Raw genomic sequence first — 26503 nt, 5'->3', positions numbered from 1 at the left:
TCACAAAGGAACCCAGGGTAACTTATAAGTAACTAAAGGCCTCTCTCACATTGGCTAATGTTAATTATCATAAGTACATCAACAGGAGAACATTGAACAACAATGGTGTGCATGGCAGGGCTGCAATGAGAAAGCCACTGCTCTTCAAAAAGAACATTGCTGCTGGTCTGCAGTTTGCTAAAGATCACATGGACATGCAAGAAGGCTTTTGGAAAAAGTGTTTTGTGGATGGATGATACCGAAATAGAACTTTTTTTTTTTTTTTAATGTGAAGCATTATGTTTAAAGAAAGGAAAACACTGCATGCCAGCATAAGAACCTTATCACATCTGTGAAACATGGTGGTGGTAGTACGATGGTTTGGGCCTGTTTTGCTGCATGTGGGCCAGGACAGCTTGCCATCATTGATGGAACAATGAATTCTGAATTATACCAGCAAATTCTAAAAGAAAATGTCAGAACATCTGGCTATGAACTGCATCTCATGAGAAAGTGGGTCATGTGGCAAGACAACGACCCACACAAATCGTTTTACCAAAGCACACAAATTGTTTTACCAAAAAATAAATTAACAAAAAGAGCAGTTATTGTTTTATAATGCCTAACCTTAATCTAGTAGCCAGAAATGTTTCTGACCAGAAACAATTAGTTGCAGTTACTGCTGCACAATGTCACACCAGATACTAATAGCAAAGGTTCACAGACTTTTGCCACTCACAGATATGTAATATTGGATTATTTTTTTCAATAAATAAATGACCAAGTATTATATTTTTCTTATTTGTATAACTTTTAGGAATTGTGGGAAAATCTAATGATGTTTTAGGTGATATTTATACAGAAATATAGAATATTCTAAAGGATTCACAAACTTTCAAGCACCACTCTAGCATGTCATTGTCCCATCTGTAAACATACTTCCCCTCATACTACTTATTTACCAACTGATCTTTAAGCAAAATTAGGGACTACCTACGTTGTGTGTGTGTGTGTGTGTGTGTGTGTGTTAGTTACCTGGTCGAGCAGTTTGTACATTGTGGTTGGGTTCATGATGTTCTCTGTCGCCATGTGTGTTTCCTGCTCTCCACTCATTCAGAGCCTTCTGAAAACTTCTGGAAGATTCCTCTTCATCAAAATTGCCTCTCAGAAAGGAGTCTTCATTCTCCTCATCCGCATCATTCACAAGCAGCACCTAAAGCCAGATATGGGTACTTACAAATTCAATGCCATTTACTTAATTAACCTTTAAAAGTTTGTTAGTTGAAGTTTGAAAACAGTGTGCTGTATTCAGAGATATATGCACGTAATGAAGGTTTAATATCAAAAGTTTGCTGAAAACAGAGGTGTGTACCAGTTAAGTGTGATTCTGACCTCGAACTTAAGGCTATATTTACTCTTCTAATGTTGACTTGAGCAAGGAGCACTATTACATCCAGTGAAACTGTCTAACAGTTTGTTATAACTACAACATTTCCTCCTGAAACTTTTGGAGAACATACATAAATGCACTCAAAAATTGTGGAATTTGTGATTTTTGCGTGCCTTTGCGCGCAACCAATATCTGAAGTCTGTGTGAAATCACGCCTATTTATAGGACTGCCATGGTCAGGTGACGTGGCATTATGCGCATCGCTTGACTATAAATGCCGCCTGTAAACCACGTCATCAGCTTTCTTTGTCTTCAGCGAAGCCACGTCAGTTGTCTGTGTGAACATTCCTAAAACTCTTCACTTCTCTCTATTTTCACAAAAATACAACCCAATTCTGAAAAAGTTGGGACAGTATGGATAATGCAAAAAAAAAAATTCATTTGAATTATTATTATTACTGTGTGTGTATATATATATATATATATATATATATATATATATATATATATATATATATATATATACACACACACACAGTAATAATAATAATTCAAATGAATTTTTTTATTTTGCATTATCCATACTGTCCCAACTTTTTCAGAATACACACACACACACACACACACACACACACACAGTATCTCACAAAAGTGAGTACACCCCTCACATTTTTGTTAATATTTGATTATATCTTTTCATGTGACAACACTGAAGAAATGACAATTTGCTACAATGTAAAGTAGTCAGTGTACAGCTTGTATAACAGTGTAAATTTGCTGTCCCCTCAAAATAACTCAACACACAGCCATTAATGTCTGGCTGGCAACAAAAGTGAGTACACTCCTAACTGAAAATGTCCAAATTGGCCATTTTCCCTCCCTGGTGTCATGTGACTTGTTAGTGTTACAAGGTCTCAGGTGTGAATGGGGAGCAGGTGTGTTAAATTTGGTGTCATTGCTCTCACACTCCCTCATACTGGTCACTGGAAGTTCAACATGGCACCTCATGGCAAAGAACTCTCTGAGGATCTGAAAAAAAGAATTGTTGCTCTACATAAAGATGGCCTAGGCTATAAGAACACTGCCAAGACACTGACACTGAGCTGCAGCACGGTGGCCAAGACCATGCAGTGGTTTAACAGGACAGGTTCCACTCAGAACAGGCCTCGCCATGGTCGACCAAAGACGTCGAGTGCACGTGCTCAGCATCATATCCAGAGGTTGTCTTTGGGAAATAGACATATGAGTTCTGCCAGCATTGCTGCAGAGGTTGAAGGGGTGGAGGGTCAGCCTGTCAGTGCTCAGACCATACACTGCACACTGCATCAAATTGGTCTGCATGACTGTCGCCCCAGAAGGAAGCCTCTTCTAAAGATGATGCACAAGAAAGCCCGCAAACAGTTTGCTGAAGACAAGCAGACTAAGGACATGGATTACTGGAACCATGTCCTGTGATCTGATGAGACCAAGATAAACTTATTTGGTTCAGATGGTGTCAAGTGTGTGTGGCGGCAACCAGGTGAGGAGTACAAAGACAAGGGTTTCTTGCCTACAGTCAAGCATGGTGGTGGGAGTATCATGGTCTGGGGCTGCATGAGTGCTGCCGGCACTGGGGAGCTACAGTTCATTGAGGAAACCATGAATGCCAACATGTACTGTGACATACTGAAGCAGAGCATGATCCCCTCCCTTCGGAGACTGGGCCGCAGGGCAGTATTCCAGCATGATAACGACCACTGCCTTGCTAAAGAAGCTGAGGGTGTAGGTGATGGACTGGCCAAGCATGTCTCCAGACCTAAACCCTATTGAGCATCTGTGGGGCATCCTCAAACGGAAGATGGAGGAGCACAAGGTCTCTAACATCCACCAGCTCCGTGATGTCGTCATGGAGGAGTGGAAGAGGACTCCAGTGGCAACCTGTGAAGCTCTGGTGAACTCCATGCCCAAGAGGGTTAAGGCAGTGCTGGAAAATAATGGTGGCCACACAAAATATTGACACTTTGGGCCCAATTTGGACATTTTCACTTAGGGGTGTACTCACTTTTGTTGCCAGTGGTTTAGACATTAATGGCTGTGTGTTGAGTTATTTTGAGGGGACAGCAAATTTACACTGTTACACAAGCTGTACACTCACTACTTTACATTGTAGCAAAGTGTCATTTTTTCAGTATTGTCACATTAAAAGATATAATCAAATATTTACAAAAATGTGAGGGGTGTACTTACTTTTGTGATATACTAAATATATATATATACATACACATATATTTCTTTTCTTTTCTGTCACTATCCTGTCAAACAGAATGAGCCATAGAGAGCTCAGAAAGTGTGTTACCCACTGGTCTCATTTTATTACGGAGGGGATGGACACATTTTTTGTGTGAAGTGTTTGGGAGAAGAGCATGCTGCAGCACCACCTCGAGGGGGCTGGCTGCACTCATTGTGAACACTCTTGGCTCCCTCTCTTCTCAGCTACAGCGAGATGAGTTTTGGATCCTTAGGGCTCTGGGCCGGCCACTGTCGAGGCAGCCAGCCGGCTCAGATCCTGGGGTCCCATATGGATCTGGAGGAGGAACCACTATCTCTTGCTTTTTCATCTGGATCACACTCTCTGGTTCCAGTTTTGGATCTCGCAAAGTGACTTCTCTTTACAGTATGGAGAGTCAACCAACTGGGAGCCAGTGCATCAAGAATGGAGAGCAGCTCTCAATCCTATAAACAGATGTTCGAAGTGATCACTGGGGCAGTTGAGAAACTAGAAATTAGACTGGCCCAGGGAAGAAGAAGTGGCTCGTGGCAGGCTGGATGAACACTTTCTTCCAAATAAAAATAAAACTCCATCACACCACAAAAAAAAAAAAAACTTTTTTCCAGAGGTACATCATGAAATATCATGCTTCTGGGGAAATCCATACACCAGCCATATTTATAAGCCAGATTATTTGGCAATCATGGGGAATGAACAATACAGGTAAAGATTTTCTATGCCAAAGGTGGAGGAGGCGCTTGTGAGCTACCTCTCTACATCAACGGCAGCGAAATTATGGGGACCAGCCAGGCCATGTAAGACCACCTCAGCATTGGCTGGCATAGCCTATGCAGCAGCGGGCCTCGCTTGTGGATTGCTGCATACAATGGCAGTGTTGCAGGCCTACCAGGCAGACCTGCTGAATGAGTGTGGAGTGGAGCTTCACTGGGCCACAGATTTGTCTCTTCGGGTGATCAGGCAAAAAAAAACCATCATATCATCATCATATCATTCTATGGGTAGCTTGGTTGCGGTGAAGAGGCACCTATGGCTCAACCTCTCAAGCATGGGGGATAAGGATAAGGTCTCCCTTCTGGATGCTCCTGCTGAACCTTCCGGCCTGTTCAGCAGTGCAGATAACGTCATCGCCAACAGCTTTCGGGAGGCAAAGCCGCAAGTGGTGGCATTCAGACAGTTCCTTCCCTCTGTTGTTGAGTTCACCTGGGCATCTATGAGCAGAGCCCAGACCAGTACTAGTGTGAGGGAGGCACAGAAGGCGAGTGTGGTGGTCCGCCTCTGCCCACAGAAAGCCAGGGGGACTGGGCGGTCACAGTTGCAGCCTGCTAGTAGGCTTAATTTAATAAATATTATCAGTGCCAATCAGACAAAGAAGAAGCAGTCCTGATGGGTCGCGGAGGGAGGTATCAGGAGATGAGAGGTTGTTATGGCAGTTAGCCCACAGTATTACAGTAGGGCCCCCCCAGCCAATGTCATTATTTCCCAGTCTGCAAAAAAGCTGGGAGTATGCAGCCAATTTTAGATCTACATCATCTGAACCATACTCTTCAGACATACAGGTTCAAAATGTTGACACTCAAACATATCATTCCACAGATTCAGTTCAAGGACTGGTTGGTGACGATAGACCTAAAAGACACATATTTCCACATAGATATATTGCCCAGTCATAGGAAGTTCCTGAGGTTTGCGTTTGGAGGCAACATGTGTCAATACCGGGTTCTTCACTTTGGTCAAACTTTATCCCTTTTCACCTTCGCTAAGTCCATGGATGCCGCTCTGGCTTGCTTGTGACTCCAGGGCATCCATTTACAAAACTATATGGATGATTGATTAATTATACCACAATCCAGGGAGTAGGGCTATTCACTATCAAGATGTTTTTCTCACCCACATAAGGAGCTTGGGGCTCAGGTTGAACATCAAGAAAAGTATTCTTTCTCCAGTTCAGAAGGCTTTTCTAGGGGTTATATGGGATTTGACTACAATCAAGGCATATCTATCCCCAACACACATAGTGGATAGATATGCCCTATCAACATTGTGCAATCCTATTAACATTGCACAAGAAAAAGTCTCCCCTCCAGTCTCTACGACAGATTGTTGGGGCTTATGACGACAGCAGCCAATGTCATACCACTGGGCCTATTGCACATGAGACCATTTCAGTGGTGCCAGAAAGGTTGGGGGTTTCATCCGAGGAAGAAACCCCTGCAAGTAATCAGTGTCATGCAATGATGCCTACATGCTCTGAGAGTTTGGAGGTGGCCCCGGTTTCTAGCCTCAGGTCACACTCTAGGGGCATCTCCTTATCGCAAGACGGTAATGACAAATGCCTCCCTCATGGGCTGGGGCACGATCTTAGATGGCCAGCCAGCTCACGGTCTCTGGAGCGGCCCTTATCTAGAGTGGCCTACATAAGGTCTGTATTCCTAGCACCAAAATTGATTCTACCTCAGTTCAGAGGTCACCATGTGTTACTTTTGACAGACAATAAAGCGGTGGTCTAATATATCATCCACCAGGGAGATTTACGTGCATGCCCCCTCTTCAGGCAGGTGCAACTGAGTGGCGCAACTTCTCTGAGCGGAAACTTCTCTGTGTGTGTGTGTGTGTGTGTGTGTGTGTGTGTGTGTGTGTGTGTGTGTGTGTCTCACTCGTATGCTGTGCATCTGGTTATCAGAAACAGGCTGGAGAATTGTAGAGATTGTTCTGCATTCTGGATTTGTTCCTCCATCACCACTGTCTTCGTCTTCTCCACCTTCAATCTTCATCTGAAAACGATTCACCACATCAATTGTGCTGATGGAGGTATGGAGCTCAGCCTGGAAAGAAATATTTTGCACAATATTAAGATTCTTCACTAATTTAATCCAATAATGCGGGCTAAATAATGAGGAAAATATTGGATTTGTGAGTACTGAAATAAAATCAGTTCTTATTAGGTGTTTAGACATTTGCATACTAAAAGCCCTCCAGTCAGGTCTGCCCTGTTTTTGTCCCTGTTGACCCATCCACATGTCGCATCATCATCTGTTCCCAATGTTGACTGGAAGATTGTGACTTATATTTGCCAGAAACCAAATATAACTGGAAGGTTATAAGAAGTTTATACCCAGAAAGCTGTAAGTGCAAAAACTAATATTCTCAGAGATCCTCAGGCTTATGAATTAAAATCTTCCACATATCCACTAATGGCTGGAAGATGCTGAGCTTAAATATCTGTCAGAGACACACTAGTGACCAGAAGGTTTTGAGTTTAAATACCAGGAATACCAAGGTTTATTAGTTCAAATCCTAGAACTGTCAGAGAGTCACTGTTTACTCTTTACTGCTAGGCTATATGCTTGGTTTGGATTTTGCCTCAGTTTAAGTCATAAAAGTGTCTGCCAACAATACATGAATAAATGTAGCATGTAAATCTAAAACACCATGCAATCTAAAAAGAGAAAAGAAAACTGATGACTGCATCTATAGAGAAACAGGACTCACACCACAGGGATCAAACTTGAGAGCAAATCCATGGGTGGTGTTGTGATTATTTTTTTCCTCATGTTCCTTTTTCTCATTTTTTGATGAAGGCAAATCAAACAGGATTAGGAGTGCCGAAACCTGCCTCAGTGGTCACATTCCTCTAATCCAGATTCAATGTGGCCCGCCAAGCATTCACCTTTGATTCTGGCTAAGCTTTTTCTCTCTCTCACTCACGCACGCACGCACACACACACACTTTTGTCTTACTATCCTTATGAGGATCTTCTATTGACAAACAGTAAGTATTACTGCAGCTAATTAATGATATGCTACACCTAAATTTAACCCTAACTCTAAACTAATGTAGCTGTATTTTAAAAGGCTTGTAAAATTGAATGTACTTACCAAAGTGATACAAGCAAAACAGTACAACATCTTCCAATGCCACTTTTATTTTAATGGATAATTTTTATAATAGTGTTGCACTCATTCTGGCTTTATGCTTTGCCTGAAAATTGCTGGCCCACTTACATTAGAATTCAGTCTGTACTCTAATCAATCCTGATGATATTGTTTTATTATGGATCAGACAGGAGTTCTGGGCAGAGCACACTGATATGGCATTCCAATCTTTGTGATTAGCTGCCATGGCATGATAATCAAAGCACCAATTCTCCAAAGAATGCTTCATTTGAACCTTCAATGCTGCTAACGGAATTTTTATTCATTAATTTTCAGTGAGTGCTTTACCCTGGTCTGGGTCCTGGTGGATCCGGAGCATATCCCAGGAACACAGAGCAAGACAGGGATGCAATGCCAGTCCATAACAGGGCATCACACATACAGGACAGACAAGTACACACACTCACATCTAGGGGCAATTTAAAATAGCCAATCCATCCATCATCAAGGATTTATGTGGTGACAGAACACAAGAAAACCTAGAAGAAACCCATATAGACACAATGAAAAAAATGAAAAAATCTGCAAAGACAGTAACGCATGCTCAGGATCAAACCCTGTACCCTGGAGCTGTTAGGAAGCAATCTGACCATACAGCCCACAGTTTTTATGAATTTTGTTATGCATTTCAGTTATGCCCCAAGCCAAGCCTTCCAACAAGTGTAGTTTATTTAATGCCTGCTAGCAGCTTATCTAGTTTCCCTTGTTTATTTTGTAAAATGAAGCTGTCACACTACATACTGTCCCATTATCTTCTACTGTAAATTGTTCTACACACCCAGTGACTGTTGTTGCACTGTTTGCTTTTAAAATTGTGATTGATTTCTATGCAAATATTTAATTTGGAAAGACGCAGCGGTGCTTTATGACAATACAGGTGCTTTATGCCACTGTCTAACAAACACATTGCACATGAATACATAACATATTTATGTAACACAGGCATAGAGGCACACACATTTTGGCTTCGGCTGTAATGTACTGTATTCCCTGACGGTAAGACCACAAAGTGATCAGTTGTCTGTGTGTGTGTGTGTGTGTGTGTGTGTGTGTATCTGGAACACTGAGTATAATAGGAGCTGACACCTACCTCCATTACAAATGTGGATGTGTGTGTGTGTGTGTGTGTGTGTGTGTGTGTGTGTGTGTGTGTGTGTGTCTTGGTCTATGGTTCATTGGCTCTGAACTAGAGCAGCGGGAGGAGAGCAGCTCATTACAACCACCTCACAACCAGCACAAGCAAAGCCTAATCCTTACACACACACACACACACACACACACACACACACACACACAGACCACACAAAGCCCTGGTATCACCAGTAGTGTATCAGAGACTGATATTTTTTGTATATGGTCATCAAGAAGTCTCTCTCTCTCTCTCTCTCTCTCTCTCTCTCTCTCTCTCTTTCTCTCTTTGTGTATGTTCATTTGTTCCAACATACAGTGCAACTACTTCAGGTCTTGATTGCATCAGTAACTACACACTCTTAATTTAATAACAATGCTGTAATATAACACCCACCCACACACACACACACACACACACACACACACACACACACACACAGGTAATTTCAAGGTAATAGAGACATAAGAAGGGAATATTTTATCTACTTTCAATTACTTTTTTAATTTTTCTAGCAAAACAGGTACACACCTCCTCCTTTAATGCCTTACTTTACTGAAGCTAACTACCAAACTAGTTGGCAATTGATCTATTTATGATTAACTGCTAATAATAGTTATTATTATTCTGACTGATTACCTTTATCCTATGATGAAACATTTCTGTCCTGGTGGTCTATTCAGGGATGACTCCACCCTCATCCACAGGGCACGAGGGCTCACTGAATAGTTTATAGAGTATGAAAATTCATATGCTATAGTATTTACAGTCACCAGTTCTCAGTCTAATTGAACACCTATGACATTAGAGTGACTTAGAGCACTGTCCACTACCAGCATCAAAACATCAGCTGAGGGAATATCTTTTGGATGAATGATGTTCTTCTCTCCAGTACAGTGCCACAAATTTGTAGAACTGCTTCCAAAGCAAAGCTGTTGGTAGTGGTCAAACACCTTACTAATTCACTTTATTTAGTTTTTCCTTTCATTTGTCATCCATCTGTATGTTGAAATGGTTTTATACACATTGTATTGGAAATGATGAGCTATAGTTTCTAACTGTAGATCTACATGTTGCTAGGATAAGGTATACGAGTAAGTGTACAGTGTTTATAAAGGAAGATCTAGTGTAGCCGGAATGAGCAATCTATATAACTCACACTGCTTTTTATGACTAAATTTCTGCCACACCACTAGCTTGGAAATTAGATCAGGTCAGTCATTCAGTCATCGTTGTTGTCAGCCTATGATCTTATTATAGTGAACATCTATCACCTGCCTTAAACAGCAAAGAAAATTAGGGAAATTGAAATGTCACTTATACTAGAGTCTAAAACAAAAAGCTAAATACAGTACATGCCAGTATCAGGAGTTCACTACGTGCATACAGTATCAGCAATATTTTAATCACATAGCTCATAGCTTCTATAAATGGATAATTTAAAAAAAATAGAATATACTGAACAAAGATATCAAGCTTAACAATGCTATTTTATATTTTACCCCCGTTTTCTCCCTGATTTGGCAGCCTGCCAATTCCTACCCTTCAGTTAACTCTCCCCTATGATCTGACAGCTTCCAACAGGGAGAGTAAAGGCTATCAAGTGCTTCCTCTGAGACACATGTTGTTAAGATAAGATAAGATATAACTTTATTAATCCCCCGTTGGGGAAATTTAGGAACCTCTGTATCTTTTGGAGTTGCTGCTCATGTTACATCACAGGGCAATGTAATACACTCGGAGGAATGGGTTATCAGCCCTCTTCCACATTCATGAGCTGAAAGATGTCCACAATTAGCTAGCGTCACTGTGACTGACAAGGGGAGCAAGTAATGCAATCCCTTCCACCCAGAGATCATAGCCAATTTTGCTCTCTTGACTTAATGGCTATGGTATTCAAGCTCAAATTATATAATAAATTCAATAATAAAGATATGAATACTTACATTTTATTAACTTAAATGCTAAATTGAATAAAGTTTCAAAAACCAGAAGATAAGCTAGCTTCAATTGTAAGGTCAACTTTCAGTTCCACAATGCCCCCTGGTGAAACCATCTGGGAGAACACCAACCTTTACCCTTCATGGGGAAAAACTAAAGTCTCCACAATGTCAAAACTGGATTCATATCATTATTGGTCCATATGGTCCTCCCTAAAAGCTAAATACATGCTTGTGTCAGGGCTGGACTGTAAATACACACACACACACACACACACAGACACAGACACTCTCAGACATATGTCAATAAAAAAAACTTCAATTCAAATACTGTGCAGCTTCTGCAATCTCTAAAACAAATGCCTGAAATGTTTGTCTTTGAACTCATCTGCACCACTCTGATGGCCTGACTGTCTGTGTGTGTATGTATGTGTTTACTCTCCAGTCCCGTATATAGATGTGTGTAATCAAAGTTGGATGCAGAGAGAGAGAGACCGTTAATGGCAAGATGGAAAAGGACAAGCACAATTGCTGCTGGTGTTTGCGGAAAGACACGCGGATGTGGTGTGTGTGTGTGTGTGTGTGTGTGTGTGTGTGTGTGTGTGTGTGTGTTTGTGTGTGGATATGTTTTCCTTTGTGTGTGAACTGCTTCTCACCTGCATGGGAATGATATGATGGACCCTTAGTGCCCCCTTCTGGTGGAATTTGGCAAAGCAGCCGACACAATAATCCTCTGTGCATTCTGCACACACCTTTTAAACAAACACATAACCACAAATGGTCAAATTTGAAGTTTTAAAAACAGAAACAATTACAATACATTATTCTTTAAAATGCCCCCCAGAGATTAATTTGTTCTTCTATAACTTTTAAACATTTGCTGTCTTATAATGAGGAACATGCTTGAATTTTCCTGTAATACAAGTCTAATAATAAACAGATTAAAAGTGTTATTTAACAAAAGAAAAATACATGTAATTATTGATATGGTGAAGTTTTCTGTTAGGAGTCATTTAATTATCATTTATGGTTTCAGTCTCAGGTCTCAGCATGTTGTAACAGTCAGTAAGTTTTCCGCCACATTACAGGACAAATCCTTTGTCTTCAGGACAAAGGATTCTTTTCCCCCAGTTTCTCAGTAATGTGAGAAGTTTTTTTTACTTATTACCTTCAAGAGTGAGAAAAAAGCAGAGGCTGGTGAGGGAAAGATTGTTTATAGTTGCTATAACGTACGTTACAACAGGAATGTTCCACAACATTAAATGTAATTATAAATCACCCTACCATTGTGGATGGTTTTTCTATAACATCACATATCATATGTTATTTCTTTACATGTTAGGCTTTAGTATTCTCTTCCAGGATGGTAATGCCCCAATCCTAGAGTGGTCACTGAATGGTTTGATAAAATTATTGATAAAATGATCAGTCATATGCTATGATGTTCACAGTCACCAGATCTGACAGCTAATGGTGACCCACCACCTTCCTAAAGCAACTTATGTGATTGATAGACAGACAGACAGACAGACAGACAGATAGATAGATAGATAGATAGATAGATAGAAAAGAAGGTCTAAGAAATGAATTCAAGCCACTCATCTCCACCAGCAATCAAACTCCACCCACAACCAGACACCAAACCAAACCATGTGATCATATTTAGATAGCAAGCAATGTGTAAACACATGGCCAAAGAGCCTCAACTCTCAGCCAGAGGTGTGTGTGTGTGTGTGTGTGTGAATGTGTTATAAACATACATTAAAATCAAGCTAACAAGGAGCAAAAAAACTTCAGGCTTCATGCAGACTTCATGCAGGGAAATCTTGTGCTTTCATTTCGGCTTGGCCTTAATAAATATTGAAATGAGGGGAAACACTAGATGTCGGTATCTTCAGGGAGCTCATTATTTGTTTTCAAAAACGAAATGAGTGAAGAAGACGAGATGAGGAATATGATTTGAGACAAGGCCGAAATGGTTATAAAAGAAGCAAGCCAACTTTGTTTATTACTTTTAATGTATGCTAACAGCAATGCTCTCTCTCTCTCTCTCTCTCTCTCTCTCTCTCTCTCTCTCTCTCTCTCCCTCTCCCTCCCTCCCTCTCTTCCTCCCTGGCTTTTCAACCCAATTCCAAAAAAGTTGGGATGCTCTATAAAATGTAAATAAAAACAGAATGCAATCATTTGCAAATCTCATACACCCATATGTTATTCACAATAGAACATAGAAAACATATAAAATGTTTAAATTGAGCAAATGTACCATTTTAAGAAAAAAATAAGGTAATTTAGAATTTGATGGCTACAATAACTCTCAAAAAATTTGGGACGGGGGCAACAAACAGCTGGAAAAATAAGTGTTACTAAAAAGATGATATATAAGTTTTGCCTTTTATTGTTTTCCTGTTTTCCTTGTTTGCTGTTTCAAAGTCCTGGTATCAGGGGTACGAGACTTAAATATCTTTCTGAAAAATGAAAATGGCATGAAAGTAGCTGCAGCCATCTTGACTATGCTATGATGCTACAGTTTTTTGGGAAGCTTAGCTTTGCGGAACATTCAGACCCGAATTACTAACGGTGTGATTTTCAGTTTGTTTGCGCTCCCCCAAAAACATTTGGCACCAGCCACCACTGGCCATAATAACTGTAATTAGATCAAGTACAGCAGAAAAGACAGCACCTACAACTGAAGCTATTGTACGGAAAGTAAATCACATACTGTACTGTTATAAAGGGTAGAGAACTTTGAAAACTATGCTATAGAGCCAGAGCAAATAAGGACTTAAAATGATGCAGACTGCAGATTGATGCAATATGCATGGATGAAGAGTGCCCAGTGATCTCAGCTTGATCTCAGTCTTTAGATATTGATGAGATATACAGCACTGATCTTGAGGTCTTCTGATATGAATTAAATATAAATCTCTAATCTTTGGTGTTCAATGGCACATTCTCATCCAATCCCTATACGGGAGGGTCAGGGCTGTGGTGGATCCTGAGAGCACTAGGCATGAGGTGCAAATACATCCTAGATGGGATGCAAATACATCCTGGATGGGATGTCCATCGCAAAGCACCATGCACACACTCATTCAGAAAAGGGGCAAATTAGCAAGCCAATCCACCTACTGGAAACTGGAAAACCAATATGTAACCAACACATAGGGACAACATGCAAAAAAAACTCCCATGATCAGAACTAGGGACCCCGGAGCTGTGAGGCAACAGTGCTACCTACTGCATCACAATGTCACTGCTTAGAATTTCCTCTTAAGCTTACTGGATCAGAGGATGGAATTAAGGATTTGGTTAAATTCAGAAGCCAAGATTATGCATTTTGAATGGCAAGTGAGATAGCAAATAAATAGCATCGGACTTATCGATATGAACATCTTAATGACCATATGGGTAATCGCTAAATAATCAAAGTGGATTAAGATTTCTTAGTCCATTCATGCCCCAAAAAAGGGCATTGATGATGGTGGAGTATAGCTTCCACAGGTTTTAGGAGTTACATGAAGGGTGATTTTGATAAGGCTAGTAAGAGGGATGCCATCCTGTCTCTTGGTTTTTTTGTATGAGAGACAAAACCAAAGTGATATGTAGAACTTGATGTGCTGGACAATGTTTATGTAGGGACTGATGAAGTGATGCTGAGGAGATGGGACTTGGTCACAGCAAAAATAAGCATTGTTTTTGAAGCACTTCTGAAACAACATTGTTCCAAAGAAGACCTAGAGATGACAGTACCTTAACTGTAAGTGAGCAAACAAGGAAATACTCCCTTGGACTCTGTTAGAAGGAAGGAATCTTGGGGAAACCAAGATTCAGGGTGTGTGTGGGGCATGGGATATCATTCTCAGGCAGGCACTGAAAACTGTCTAGGGAATAGATTTTAGCAGCTAGCAATAGACATAAATATTCTGGTCATCTCTGTGATCAGCATAGCTTCAACTGAAGCAGTCAATAAAGACTCATGGTTAGCTGGAGTAGGACCCGGGTGTAAACCCCAGGATGGTGTAGTAGGAAGCTGTTGATGTGTGACAGAGCAATATATGCATGATAGTTTCAGGATGAACTGAGGACATATGCTTAGGAGTATGCAGAATGTAGGAGAGAGAAAGCGATATATTTTTTAAAGAGAAAGTGATATATTGCAACAAAATCAGTAGAGGAGTAGAGTGGCTCATCAAAGAACAGATGCCATTGTGATGTGGGTGTGCCATGGTGATGACGTACAACAAAGTGGGCAAGTTGACGAGTTGATGCCATGATGACACAGCTGTGTCAACGTGACAAAGCTATAGGCTGAGCCACAGGGCTAAACTAACTCATAGTAGAGGACTTGCATATTATAGTGCATGCAGTTAGGACTAATGGGACAAGGAAAAGTAAACACATTGGTTAGAGTTGTTGGCATTGTCATTCTGGAACAGGTTTGGGCCCCTTAGTTCCAGCTAAGGGAAATTAGAAATTCTAATGCTACAGCATACAAAGACATCCTATAAAATTGTGTCCTATACAATATGGGTGTTATAGTCAGGTGTCTACAAACTTTTGGCTATAACATTAGTGATCACCATTCATTATCAACATTAGTGAGCTACACTACAGTACTTTCTCTCTCTCTCTCTCTCTCTCTCTCTATGAATCTATCTATAATGATACTGAAGTATCTTGCTGTACAACATGATGTTGCTCAGCTTAACCTGGCTTTATGTGCCAAGTCAAAACTGTACTGTCTCTCTTTCACTTGCTCACTCTCTCTCTCTCACACACACACACACACACACACACACACACACACACACACACACACACACACACACACACACACACACACAGAGGACCAGTGAAAAAAATTAGGTGACGGGTTTTAGACAGAATAGTAAAACTGAGCTCCACAAGGGCTATGAGAGAAAAGAGTGACAGGGATTGAATCTGTAGTCTAGGAAGAAGTTGCAGTGCGGAAGTGTGTGTTTAGAGAAAGATAAAAGTGCAGAGCCATCATCACGCTTTCTGTGAGTATGCATGTGGGTGTAGTAGTAGTAGAGAACACGGGCCTCATAACACCACAATCCACCACGGTGATAAGAAAAGAGAAGGCATATCTCTTTTTCACAGCACACACATAAGTCATTCCATTTCCTCTGAGTCAGACAGTCAAAGAGTCCCTGAACTTTGCCAGGGTGAGTTGCACACAGACTTATCACTGTTACTTATATATGTGAACTGCACTGACAGATGGATGGATGGAGCATCTGGATGGATGGCTGGTCTAGCAAAAGTGAGTCAAGGCAACTGCTACATACAAAATGTTTCTCCAATCATCTATGGAAGTTTCTTTTCCTTCCATTGTTTCCTCTTTCTTTCTTTCTTTCTTTCTTACTATAATAGTTTATTGTAGTATACTATAGTAAAGACATTGTAAAAAGAGGGGGACAGATTGATAAACAAGAATATATATATATAGAATTGGATAAAATGGGTTTAAAGGTGGGATACCCATTTTGTGGATGGATGGATGGATTTAGAAATACAGTTTAAAGATGCATTTGGTCTCATTTTTAATTGTTAAAAATGAGAAAATCTAAGCAAGTGAATTGGGAAATGTGTGACCTTTTATTTTATTGTAAACAACCTAGAGCGAAATGAAAAAGGCCTAAATCATTATCACCTAATTAGATACTAATCAATCCGATATTTGTTTTGCTAGTGTGCTGTGTATTTATTATCACTTTATATCTATATATAAAACCCTAAGTCTTTTATCTATAGACTTACTATTCAAGTGTGTCTTTCTTTATCTATTGTAAGGGGCGACATTTAATAGATAGGCGAATATGAATAAGCAGGTACAGTAGATGGATAAAGATATCTAGGTGGATAGAAGGTTGGATTGCTATATGATGATTGGATTAAACAGTCTGTTTCATGTAGAATATGGACGAATTATGACTCACCAGTCCAGCGGTTCGAGCTTCACACTGTCCACACACTTTTCCTTTTAGCCTGGATTTTCTTCTCCGTCCATCCTTTGGAGGTGGAGGCTCTGGCACCCTTTCACCTAGAACACACATACATACAAACACACACACATCTTAAATACTTTACAAATCTATGCCTGTTTAATAGAAATAGTAGTACTTCTGCAAATAAATTCCAGACAAACATAGACCTTCTCCAGAAAAGTAATATTCATCACATTACTGATTTAGTTTTAGACGTGGTTTCTAAAAAGTGACAGTGAATTTGAGTTTAATGTAGATCAAGATCAAATATAAATCATTTTATAAAATTTAATTTATCAATAATAAATGGTGTGCAACCTTGGGAAAGTTTACCTCCTTTCAGCTGTGTTAGCACATATTCTGCTCCTTTTAATGCAGGCTACAGTGTTCAGCATGATAATGTAGCACAACAAAAGTATATTAAACAATCATGCACATCATGCAAATTGACATTTATTGAGCCTAATTTTTATGGAATTACACAAGATTTATAACTGCTGCCTTGTAATTTATCCTACTTTATAGAATCATCACTGGCAATACTCATACTGAATGAACTGTAAAGGTTGAGAAAGCTGGTGGTAGCATAAGGAAGGCCATTTTTAACACTTATTTTTGTTTACATAAGTGTCAATGATTATATGACAGCAGAAACAATCCGGTTTGAAAATTGCCATGAGTTGTACTTCACATAGCTGCTATATTCAACCCATACAAAAAGAGAACATTCGGTAATCTTCACTCTTACTATGGTCTAACTGTATTGACTGTCTATGACATACTACAGTGCTCTCTCTAGTTTTTTATTTTCCTTCTATATGCTGGCATTTGGTCAAATTATCGGTGAGCATGGGGTCTATGCAGACAGCAAATTTATATATTTCTGTATTGCCTGGGTATTATGTAGTAATCTTATATTTTGAATTGAATAAACTCAATAAATTACTTATTAAAAACTAAATAAAAAAAAGCAAAAATATTTATTAGAAGCAACCAAAATAGACGCATGCTATAGTAAGTAAATGACTCAATCTGGCTCTACAGACCAAGATGGTAAGTCTTGGAGTAACTCTGATTGCACCTTCATTCATTCATGATGGTCAGGGTGACGGTGGATCACACATACACACACACACATACAAACACACACGCATTCCAACAATCATTCACTCAGGTGTAATTTAGCTTAACCAATCCACCATATTTTGGGAGGTGGGAGGAAACCAGAGAACCCAGAGGAAACCCAATTGGACATGCAGAGAACATTTGAACATCCAACTACCCTGCTTTCACTTAAACACGCGCACGCACACACACGCGCGCACACACACACGCGCACACACACACACATACTTACGCACAGAAACACACTTACCAGGCACAGATTTCAGCACCCTTATCTTCATCTTGCTGGGAGAATTCTGCCCGTAAACACACACATAATGTACTAGAATAACTTATATGCTTTAATTTTAAATTAATTTACTGTCTTCATTAATTTAATCACTGTTGTGCTTAAAGTTGCCATATATCGAATGCTTAACTGTCCAGCTACAACACTAAGAATCTTGACTAAGGATGCATTATTTAAAACCAATTTTAGCAATAAATAAATAAATAAATAAATAAATATTTTTTAAAAAACCTGAAATCTGTCAAATCTTGTACACTGCAAGAATATATATATATATAAGCAAACAAAATATATTGAATATAGGCAAATCCAACTAATAGTTCTCTTTATTAGATTTGTTTTTAAACAAATATAAGATTATTACGTTTATTTCTAGAAATTGTGTTTAATTTTTGCTTGAAATATACTTATTCTCTTGGCAGATATAATTTTGCATTTATGTTAAGCATTTATTAACATACAACACGAGTGGCACTATGCCATACATGCAAATCAGCACCAAAAAGTCTAAACAGCCATGTTATGTTTTAAAATTGATTATTGTTTTGTGTTCTTGTGCAACTAAATAACATGAGAAAATGATCTGTCATTTTCATTTAGTGCAAAACAAAACTGATTTAAGACACAACCCTATAAAATCCACGCACTATGTAGTCAAACAAATGGTGTTGATGCATAATTGAGAAATATACACTGCTTTGGAAAAGTTATTAATAACGACTTTCAGAGCTGTATGGTAGAGTTAATCCTCACTTTATTGAGATTTTTGTCTTTGTCCCTTGTCCCATCATGGGTCTGAGCAGATTTCCAGCGAAAAGCACCACTCTTCCTGTTAGAAAGACATCAAACCATGCGATCTTTTAATGTGCAACCATTGTAATGTTCCAACACTCAGGTCAGGTTTATTTAAAACAAGCCAAATGAGAAACAGAATGCTGGAGATGCTGGAGAAATCACAGTTAAAGTGGCAGCTATAATCTTCAGTAAATATAAAAAACAAAATATATTGACATCAAAAGTGAATGAGACAGAAATGTAAGGAGAGAGTCAAAGAGGGTAGAGAGGAGAAAGATAGAAAATGTGATTAAAAAAGAGATAGAAAGTGGATTTGATAATAAGAACAAGAAAATCAGGAGAGAGACAGGAGAATAAAGGATAAGCAGGAGAGAGAGAGAGAGAAAGCAAATGAACAGAGAAGGAAGAAAAGCTTGCAGAGAGGTAAAAAGGATAAGACAGAGAGCCTGTGAGAAAGAAAGAGAAAGTAGAATTATGAGAAATGGTGAAAATGAAAAAATAGAAAATAAAGTGAAGGAGAAAGTACAAGTGAAAAAGAAAAAGAAGAAAGAAGTAAGATAAAATAAAAAGTGAAAGAGAGTAACAGGAGAGTGAAAGTGAGAGGAAGAGGGGATGGCAAGACAGATGGAGACAGGTAGTAGCAAGAGACAGAGAGAAGAGTGTGTGTGTGTGTGTGTGTGTGTGTGTGTGTGTGTGTGTGTGTGTGTGTGTGTGTGTGTGTGAATGAAGATTAGGAACCGAGCTCAGTCTGGCACTTATTACTTATTAAATAATTATTATTATTAAGATTTCCCTTTGGTACAGCAATGGTTAGTGTTTAAATGTAATGAACATCTCATGTAAAAATCCACTGAAGCTATATAGTTAACAAAAAATATTTACAGCAAAAAATGTAAGTTATGATTGCAGAAGTATTCACTCCATTACTGTGAAACGCCTATTTTTTTTTTTTTTTTTTTTTTTTTTTTAAATGAGACATGGTTTATTGCTCCCCTAGTGGAATAACAAAGTTCTTTTTTTGACAAAGTTCATTTATTTACAGTCCACAAGACCATTTTTACTTTAGACTGAATTTAAATTCGTTTGGTGGGCTGGATTAGGATCTTTATCGGGCCAATCCATATATTTGACACCACTGATCTAAATCTTCTTCGAGATTACATGTACATAATAAATACATTCAAGTATAAGCTCATATTGTGATTTAAAACAGGAGGTTGAACATCACATTTTAGATCAGGGTTCTTCAAAGTTATCTACAACAAAACAAAATATGTGAATTTAGCAGCTTCCTTCAGTTTGGACATGTTTTAGCTTAAAAGCACATATGCTGCCCAAAAATGCACGCTATCTAACTAGCCGCATCCCTAAAGGAGCACAGTAAACAGTATAATACAGCACAGTACCCTGAAGAAGCTGCATTATTTCAGATGATGCATGAGGCCTTAATTGACAATGTGCAACCTGCGTGAAGAACAACTTACCGAAAACATTTTCATTTTATTACACTATATTAATTTTCCGCTGTCATTACACCATTTTAATTCTTGGATGAGCTGCAAAACACACACAACGCCAAGATATTAAGACATGGCTAAGTTCATCCCAACCCTCCCTTCACCTCAGCAGTGATTCATAACGATGGAGTGTGTACACCACAAACATGCCTCTCCTTCACACCAGATGAGTTATGGAGCTCATATATCCTGATTTAAGCCCCTAAAAGGGCCACACTATAATTCCATACCCAGGTCGCATCTGAGTGTTATTAATTAAATGTTGCAAAGGGGTTTCTCTGAGGAGGGAACCGCCAAAGTAATAACCTCAAAGTTTGTTTGTTTTTTATGGAAAGCTAATATTCCTGCTTAAATTTGGTTCCATTTACTGGAGCTGTTGCTCTTGCTTTACTGGCACCAGAGAAACGCAAACTTTGATTGGATTTATCACCATTTTGTACTTTTGAGAAATTTAAGTATGAAATCCTGTCTGTCTATATGGTGGACAAAGTGAAAGTGGTATATACGTGTTACTAATGGATTTAAATATTCATTCATCCATTTATCTTCAGTAACCTTTTTCTCCTGGTCAGGGTCTCGGTGGAGTGCAGCTTGGACACAAGGCAGGAATACAACCTAGAACAGGATGCCAGTCCAATGCAGGGCACAAAAATACACACACTCAGACATTCATTTATATCTAGGGATAACTCAGAGTAGCCAATCCACCTTCCACCATGTTTCTGGGAGGTGGTAGGAAACTGGAATACCAAGAGGAAACCCACATGGAGATGATGGGAACACACAAAAACTCAGGATCGAACCACAGACCATGGAAATGTAAGGCAACAACACTACCTATTGCACTACCGTGCTGCCCTCATTAATATAAATGGAATGTAAAAAATAAAGAAACACCTAAATAGCCACTTGTGAAGGTGTGTAAGCGTGCTGAGATGTATGTACCATGTATGACATGGTATAGCATCATACAGCCATCTTCCTGTTCTTGTTTTCACCTGTGCACATGTTAAACTACATATGATGACATATTCAACTAGAGAAGGACCTAGTTCAACTCTTACCATCTACAAGCAAGCACCTATGATGGGCTCTAAGGGCTCTAAGGCTCTAGGGTTGGATGGTGCAATACAACCCACAACTTTGAATTCACTCTTTCACACAACACCTGTTCAAGTTCACAATGCCACAATGCAAGAATTTTATTGATAACTTTCAAAGGGGTAGTCAGGCAGGCCCAAGCTCACCCATCTTCAACCAGCTGCAGCTGAGGCAGTTCACCTGGCCCTGAAGTTCTTGTTGTTGGTTCTGAGATGTCACCACGTTGTGGTCCACTCAGAGAAGGTCATGATGGCCAGCTATAATCAATGATCAGGGGCAGCATGAGGTCCATGACTGGCCTCAATGACAGTAATTCAATGGTGCGGCAGAGGCACTGTCAACACAGTGCATATGTTCAGGTGAGAGACATATGTTATCCAGTAGATACATCATCCAGGTGTTTCACACCACCCCTGTCAGTTAGCAGGAGTGAAATTGGACTCTGGGGTTAAAACTTTCCTCTAGACTTCCAGATGATTGTGAGAATCCCTTGGCATTTGGAACCAACATTGGCTCAGCAAAAACGTGCTGGGGGAAAAGGCTGTAAGAAGTAGTATTTATTTAAGTAGTAACTATTTATTGCAAACATTCCGTTACATATCAGTACAATTTCATTGTTGGAAGTTCTCTGCAACAATTTGTCTCTGTGTTAAAGTGCTAACGTATCCATCAATAATGTGACTGAACTTGGTGTTTTACATTTTCAACAGCACATTGTTTGAACCATGATGTACTAGACATGTTGTGGTTGTATCTTCATAAAAAAAGAAGCAAATATATCAGGTTCCCCTTTTCCACTCCCTCCCTCTACTGCCACCCGTATGTGTGTCACTTACTCTCTCTCCTCTTTCTCATGACTCATGACCTCCCGGAGTTGCTGCAAGCGAATCTCCATGTCCTTGTTGTCCTGGCTGAGCTGTGCCGTCTCCATACGCAGCTCACGCAAATTCCTGCAAGGCACACAACATATTTTACCCCACAAAAAATCCTAATCAGAGAAGCAATGTGTCAGCTGGTCTCAAGACAAGAAGCTTCAAATCTGGCAAATTAATTAACATCAGTTTGTTACAGTAGGATGAAGATCTATCTGCCACGTTCCAGAGATTAACATAAATGTGACTAATACACCAGACTCAATACATAATTTACACTAATAATAATAATAATAATAATAATAATAATAATAATAATAATAATAATAATGTAAAAACAAAACCAAAGAGCCAAAGTGGAAAAATACTCAACCTGACATTTAGCTTTACTGATTTGGGCTTGTTGGGAAGGACCACAAAGTTGTTTAAATTCATTGTTGTTGATTTGGCTTCCCCCTGTAAAAGAGAAAAAAATATCTACTATGAATGTGACTAGCAATACAGAAATGGTAATAATAATAATAATAATAATAATAATAATAATAATAATAATAATAATAATAATGTAAACTAAACAGTAATTATATATTACAGTATATACTAAATAGGACAGTACAATATAATGTAACAGTACGAGGCAATGTATACTATAATTCTGTATATAAACTTATTTTTATATTGGAAATATTCATTTAGAAATATAAATATTAAATAAAAATTGGACGACTGTACATTCAGAAAATGTATTTAATACTCGTTTAGATTCTAGTCATCACTTGCGCCCTGCAGTTAACATAGTATCTAACGTTACATGTCGGTAAAAGTGTTGTCATACCTGAAAGACGTGCCAGAGAGATGAAACTGTAAAATTGAAAGAAAAAAAATTAAAGTACAATTCTTTTCTAAAACGAGTTAATTTCTGACTCGTTCTAATCGAACTTGCGCTTCGATTAACTGTGTACTAGCGACACCATGGTAACGGCAGCTGTCGCGAGAGTAGGACGATATTTCCGCTACACGAAGAAAGCATGGGTCATGATTGGCTGATAGAAAACGCGCGCTTTAAATTGCTGTTGCTGATTGGTTCGCATTGTTCCGAGTATATTCTGTTCAGCAGTGTGGTTTATTAATAAGCTGATTTAATTACACTTAAATAATTAATTAAATGACTGGCTATTTGATTATGTATCTGGTTAAATGTGTGTTTATCTATGTGTTTTTTTTTTTATACATATATATTTTAGTGTAATTCTATGAATAAGTACCTTTTTTATTCTGGCTCCTAAAAGTGATGAAAATTACAGTGCAAATGTTTTAGGTAAGCCTACATGCAATATAACGAAATTAAATGTTTATTAATATTTCTGAAACTGCTTATCTTCTGGGGTTTTCACTTAAAACAGTCTCAAGAGTTTATGCAGCATTATGTGAAAAACACATTCAGTGAGGGGTGGAAATGTCTTGGAGAGGTCAAAGAGAATGGACAGATAACAGCACAGTGGGCACAAAACTGGGCAGCTGAAGACCTGAAAAACATTGCCTGGACCTTTCAAATATATGCATTTGTATGTATTATGTTTATTTATTTAAATGTATTATTCATTTAAATAAACACACGTAGGCTAATTATATATTAATTCATTTATTCTTTTTTATTTGTTTACAGACTATTACTATAAATGAAAAGCTTGCTGCTAAGCTAGTCTAGGTAAGAAAAAGTCTAGTTTTTTAATGGTGGGGGGGGGGGGGGGTAAAGGGCTACAGTGCTGTGAAAAAGTATTTGCCCCATCCTGATTTCTTCTCTGTTTGTGTATATCTCATACTACATAGTTTTCATAAATTAAATCAAAGGCAACCTGACTAAACACAAAATACAGCTTTTAAATGATAATGTTATTTATTAAAGCAAAAGGGTTATCCAATACCAGCTGGGCCTGTGTGAAAATGTATTTGCCTCCTTACTTACTAATTCCCCAAATCTATGAAACTGCATTCATAATAGGTGTCAGCTGAACTAGACACAACCAGGCCTGATTACTACAAACCCTGTTCAGTCAAATCAACACTTTTTCAACAGCATGGATTTGGTTAAAAGGTCTTACCCAGTGACACACTATGCTGAAATTGAAAGAAATTCCAGAAATGATGAGGAAGAAGGTGATTGTAATACATTAGTCTGGGAATGGTTACAAAGCTATTTCAAAGGCTTTGGGACTCCAAAGAACCACAGTGAGAACCATTATCTCCAAATGGAAAAAGTCGGCATAGTAGTGAACATTTCCAGAAGTGTCCAGCCTTCCAAAATTTCTCCAAGACAACAGCAACTACTCATCCAGGAAGTCCCAAAAGACCCAAGGACAACATCAAAAGACCTACAGGCCTTTACTGTATCAATAAAGTTCACTGTTCATGACTCCACTATCAGAAAAATGGCATCCAGGGAAGAATAGTGAGGTGAAAACCACTGCTGACCCAGAAGAACAATAAAAATTCAGGCTCGTCTGAATTTTGCCAAAACACACCTTTATGATCCTCAAACCTTTTGGGAGAATGTTCTGTGGACTGTTGAGTCAAAAGTGGAACTATTTGGAAGACAGGGGTCCCATTACATATGGTGTAAACCAAACACAGAATTCCACAAAAAGAACACCATATCTATGGTAAAGCATGGTGGGGGAAGTGTGACTTTGTGGAGATGCTTTGCTGCTTCAGGGCCTGAGCAACTTGCAGTAATTAAGGGAAACATGAATTCTATTCTCTACCAGGTTATCCTAAAGGAGAATGTCCGGTCTTCAGTCTGTAAGGTGAAACTCAAGCGCAGCTGGATTATGCAGCAGGACAACGATTCAAAGAATAGATGTAGGTTCTAGTCCTAGAAGTAAGTGAAAGTCTGATCTCAGAAGTGTTTGGTTGCGGTTATTGCTGCTAAAGTTGGTACAACCAGATTTTAAGTTTAATGGGGCAATTAGTTTTTCACATTGGTGATGGGTGTTGGATTTTTTTTTTTTTTTTTCTTCAATAAAAAAAATTGTATTGTGTGTTTACTCAGATTGCCTTTGTTTTATGTTGTACTCCTTTGAAGCTCTACAACGATTTTGTATGAGATATGCACAAAAACAGAAGAAATCGGGATGGGGCAAATACTTTTTCACAGCACTGTAAAATGTGGGCCAAAGATCTGAGCTCACACTTGTGTAGATTTGTGTCTCTCTAATATGAACTAGACTCTAGCAGTGTTGCTTTTGTACGCTGATGTAAACCTATACAAATGAGCCATAATTAGGTCTTACTAATTTCCCCAGGCAACAATAAGCCATATTATTGAAGTTTGTACCTAATTAAGAGCTCATTGCTGCTAGAGACAGTGTGCCGGAAACAAGGAAAGAGATTCTGGACTTCCAAATAATATTTTCCCACAAAGTATGGGACCTTGTCTACAGAAAAACTGGAATTGTGCAGGAAAACTGGAACTATGCTTTTCCTACCAATTATTGGACCTATACAAAAACTGTTTAAGGAACAAGGTTTAATTTCTTGTTTTAAAATTAAGGAAACAGATCCATAGAGTGATGAGGAAACACTGTGCTAGTCCTATCTAGGGGCGTCAGTAGACCCTTTTTTTTAAAAAGAAAATCTGATAAATTATTGTCTGATGAGGTAGATTATAGTAGATACGTTTGAAAATAGGCTTTCCTATTCATAGACCATTATCATTTACATAATTTGAATTAAAACATGAAGGTTGATTGTAATGCCAACTGAAGTGAAAATATCTCACGCATCCACTTCAATCACCTCCTTTCAATTTTCCCAGTGGAAACCTGAACTTGCAGTCAGACGATAATTCAAAATAGAACATTGTAGCTGAGGAGAGGTAGCTACCAGGCTAATGCTTATCACTGTGTTAATGAGTAGTATGTGAATTTGCATTTAGTTGAATGAGGACATCCAATTTTCCAGATCTAATTTACTTGGCACAGATTTGATCAACAAAGTTAGCTTGTTAACTGCTAAAAGAATGCTGTCTTATCTCTTCTAACTTTGCATTCTGCCACAGAGATGTGATTTAGGGGTTGTTTACACCTGCTCACTTCATGCGTTTTCTCTGATCGATTGTGAAAAGACCAGGTGTAAATGCCTTCCGAAACGGATT

The 26503-nt window shown here is 38.8% G+C and overlaps 1 protein-coding gene and 1 long non-coding RNA gene across 10 annotated transcripts in view; one reads left to right on the top strand and one right to left on the bottom strand.

Moving 5' to 3' along the window:
• The window catches only part of zbbx (zinc finger, B-box domain containing), an 86190-nt gene extending 62868 nt beyond the window's left edge, over positions 1 to 23322 (bottom strand). For 3 of the 9 annotated variants that reach the window (XM_053623431.1, XM_053623436.1, XM_053623439.1), the window contains exons 1-10: positions 23186 to 23322; positions 22724 to 22806; positions 22315 to 22428; positions 20933 to 20992; positions 18819 to 18894; positions 18027 to 18072; positions 16604 to 16707; positions 11297 to 11392; positions 6293 to 6460; positions 1015 to 1192 (exon numbers count right to left, since the gene is read on the bottom strand). In XM_053623431.1, coding sequence (XP_053479406.1) covers positions 1015 to 1192; positions 6293 to 6460; positions 11297 to 11392; positions 16604 to 16707; positions 18027 to 18072; positions 18819 to 18894; positions 20933 to 20992; positions 22315 to 22428; positions 22724 to 22785 — 904 coding nt within the window. In that variant the 5' untranslated portion in view covers positions 22786 to 22806; positions 23186 to 23322. Of the gene's footprint in view, positions 1 to 1014; positions 1193 to 6292; positions 6461 to 11296; positions 11393 to 16603; positions 16708 to 18026; positions 18073 to 18818; positions 18895 to 20932; positions 20993 to 21274; positions 22020 to 22314; positions 22429 to 22723; positions 22807 to 23185 lie in introns of those variants that run through there. The other 6 variants (XM_053623432.1, XM_053623434.1, XM_053623438.1 and 3 more) reach the window with 6 other exon arrangements.
• LOC128606895 (uncharacterized) lies at positions 23313 to 26020 on the top strand. The gene is made up of 3 exons (XR_008385764.1): positions 23313 to 23915; positions 24017 to 24058; positions 24353 to 26020. It is a non-coding gene; the product is annotated as an uncharacterized LOC128606895 (long non-coding RNA).
• The last annotated feature ends 483 nt before the right edge of the window (positions 26021 to 26503 follow it).

This window comes from Ictalurus furcatus, chromosome 4 (assembly GCF_023375685.1).
Source record: "Ictalurus furcatus strain D&B chromosome 4, Billie_1.0, whole genome shotgun sequence".
In the NCBI taxonomy this organism is placed as follows: Eukaryota; Metazoa; Chordata; class Actinopteri; order Siluriformes; family Ictaluridae; genus Ictalurus; species Ictalurus furcatus.
This window is presented reverse-complemented; position numbering and strand designations above follow the sequence as displayed.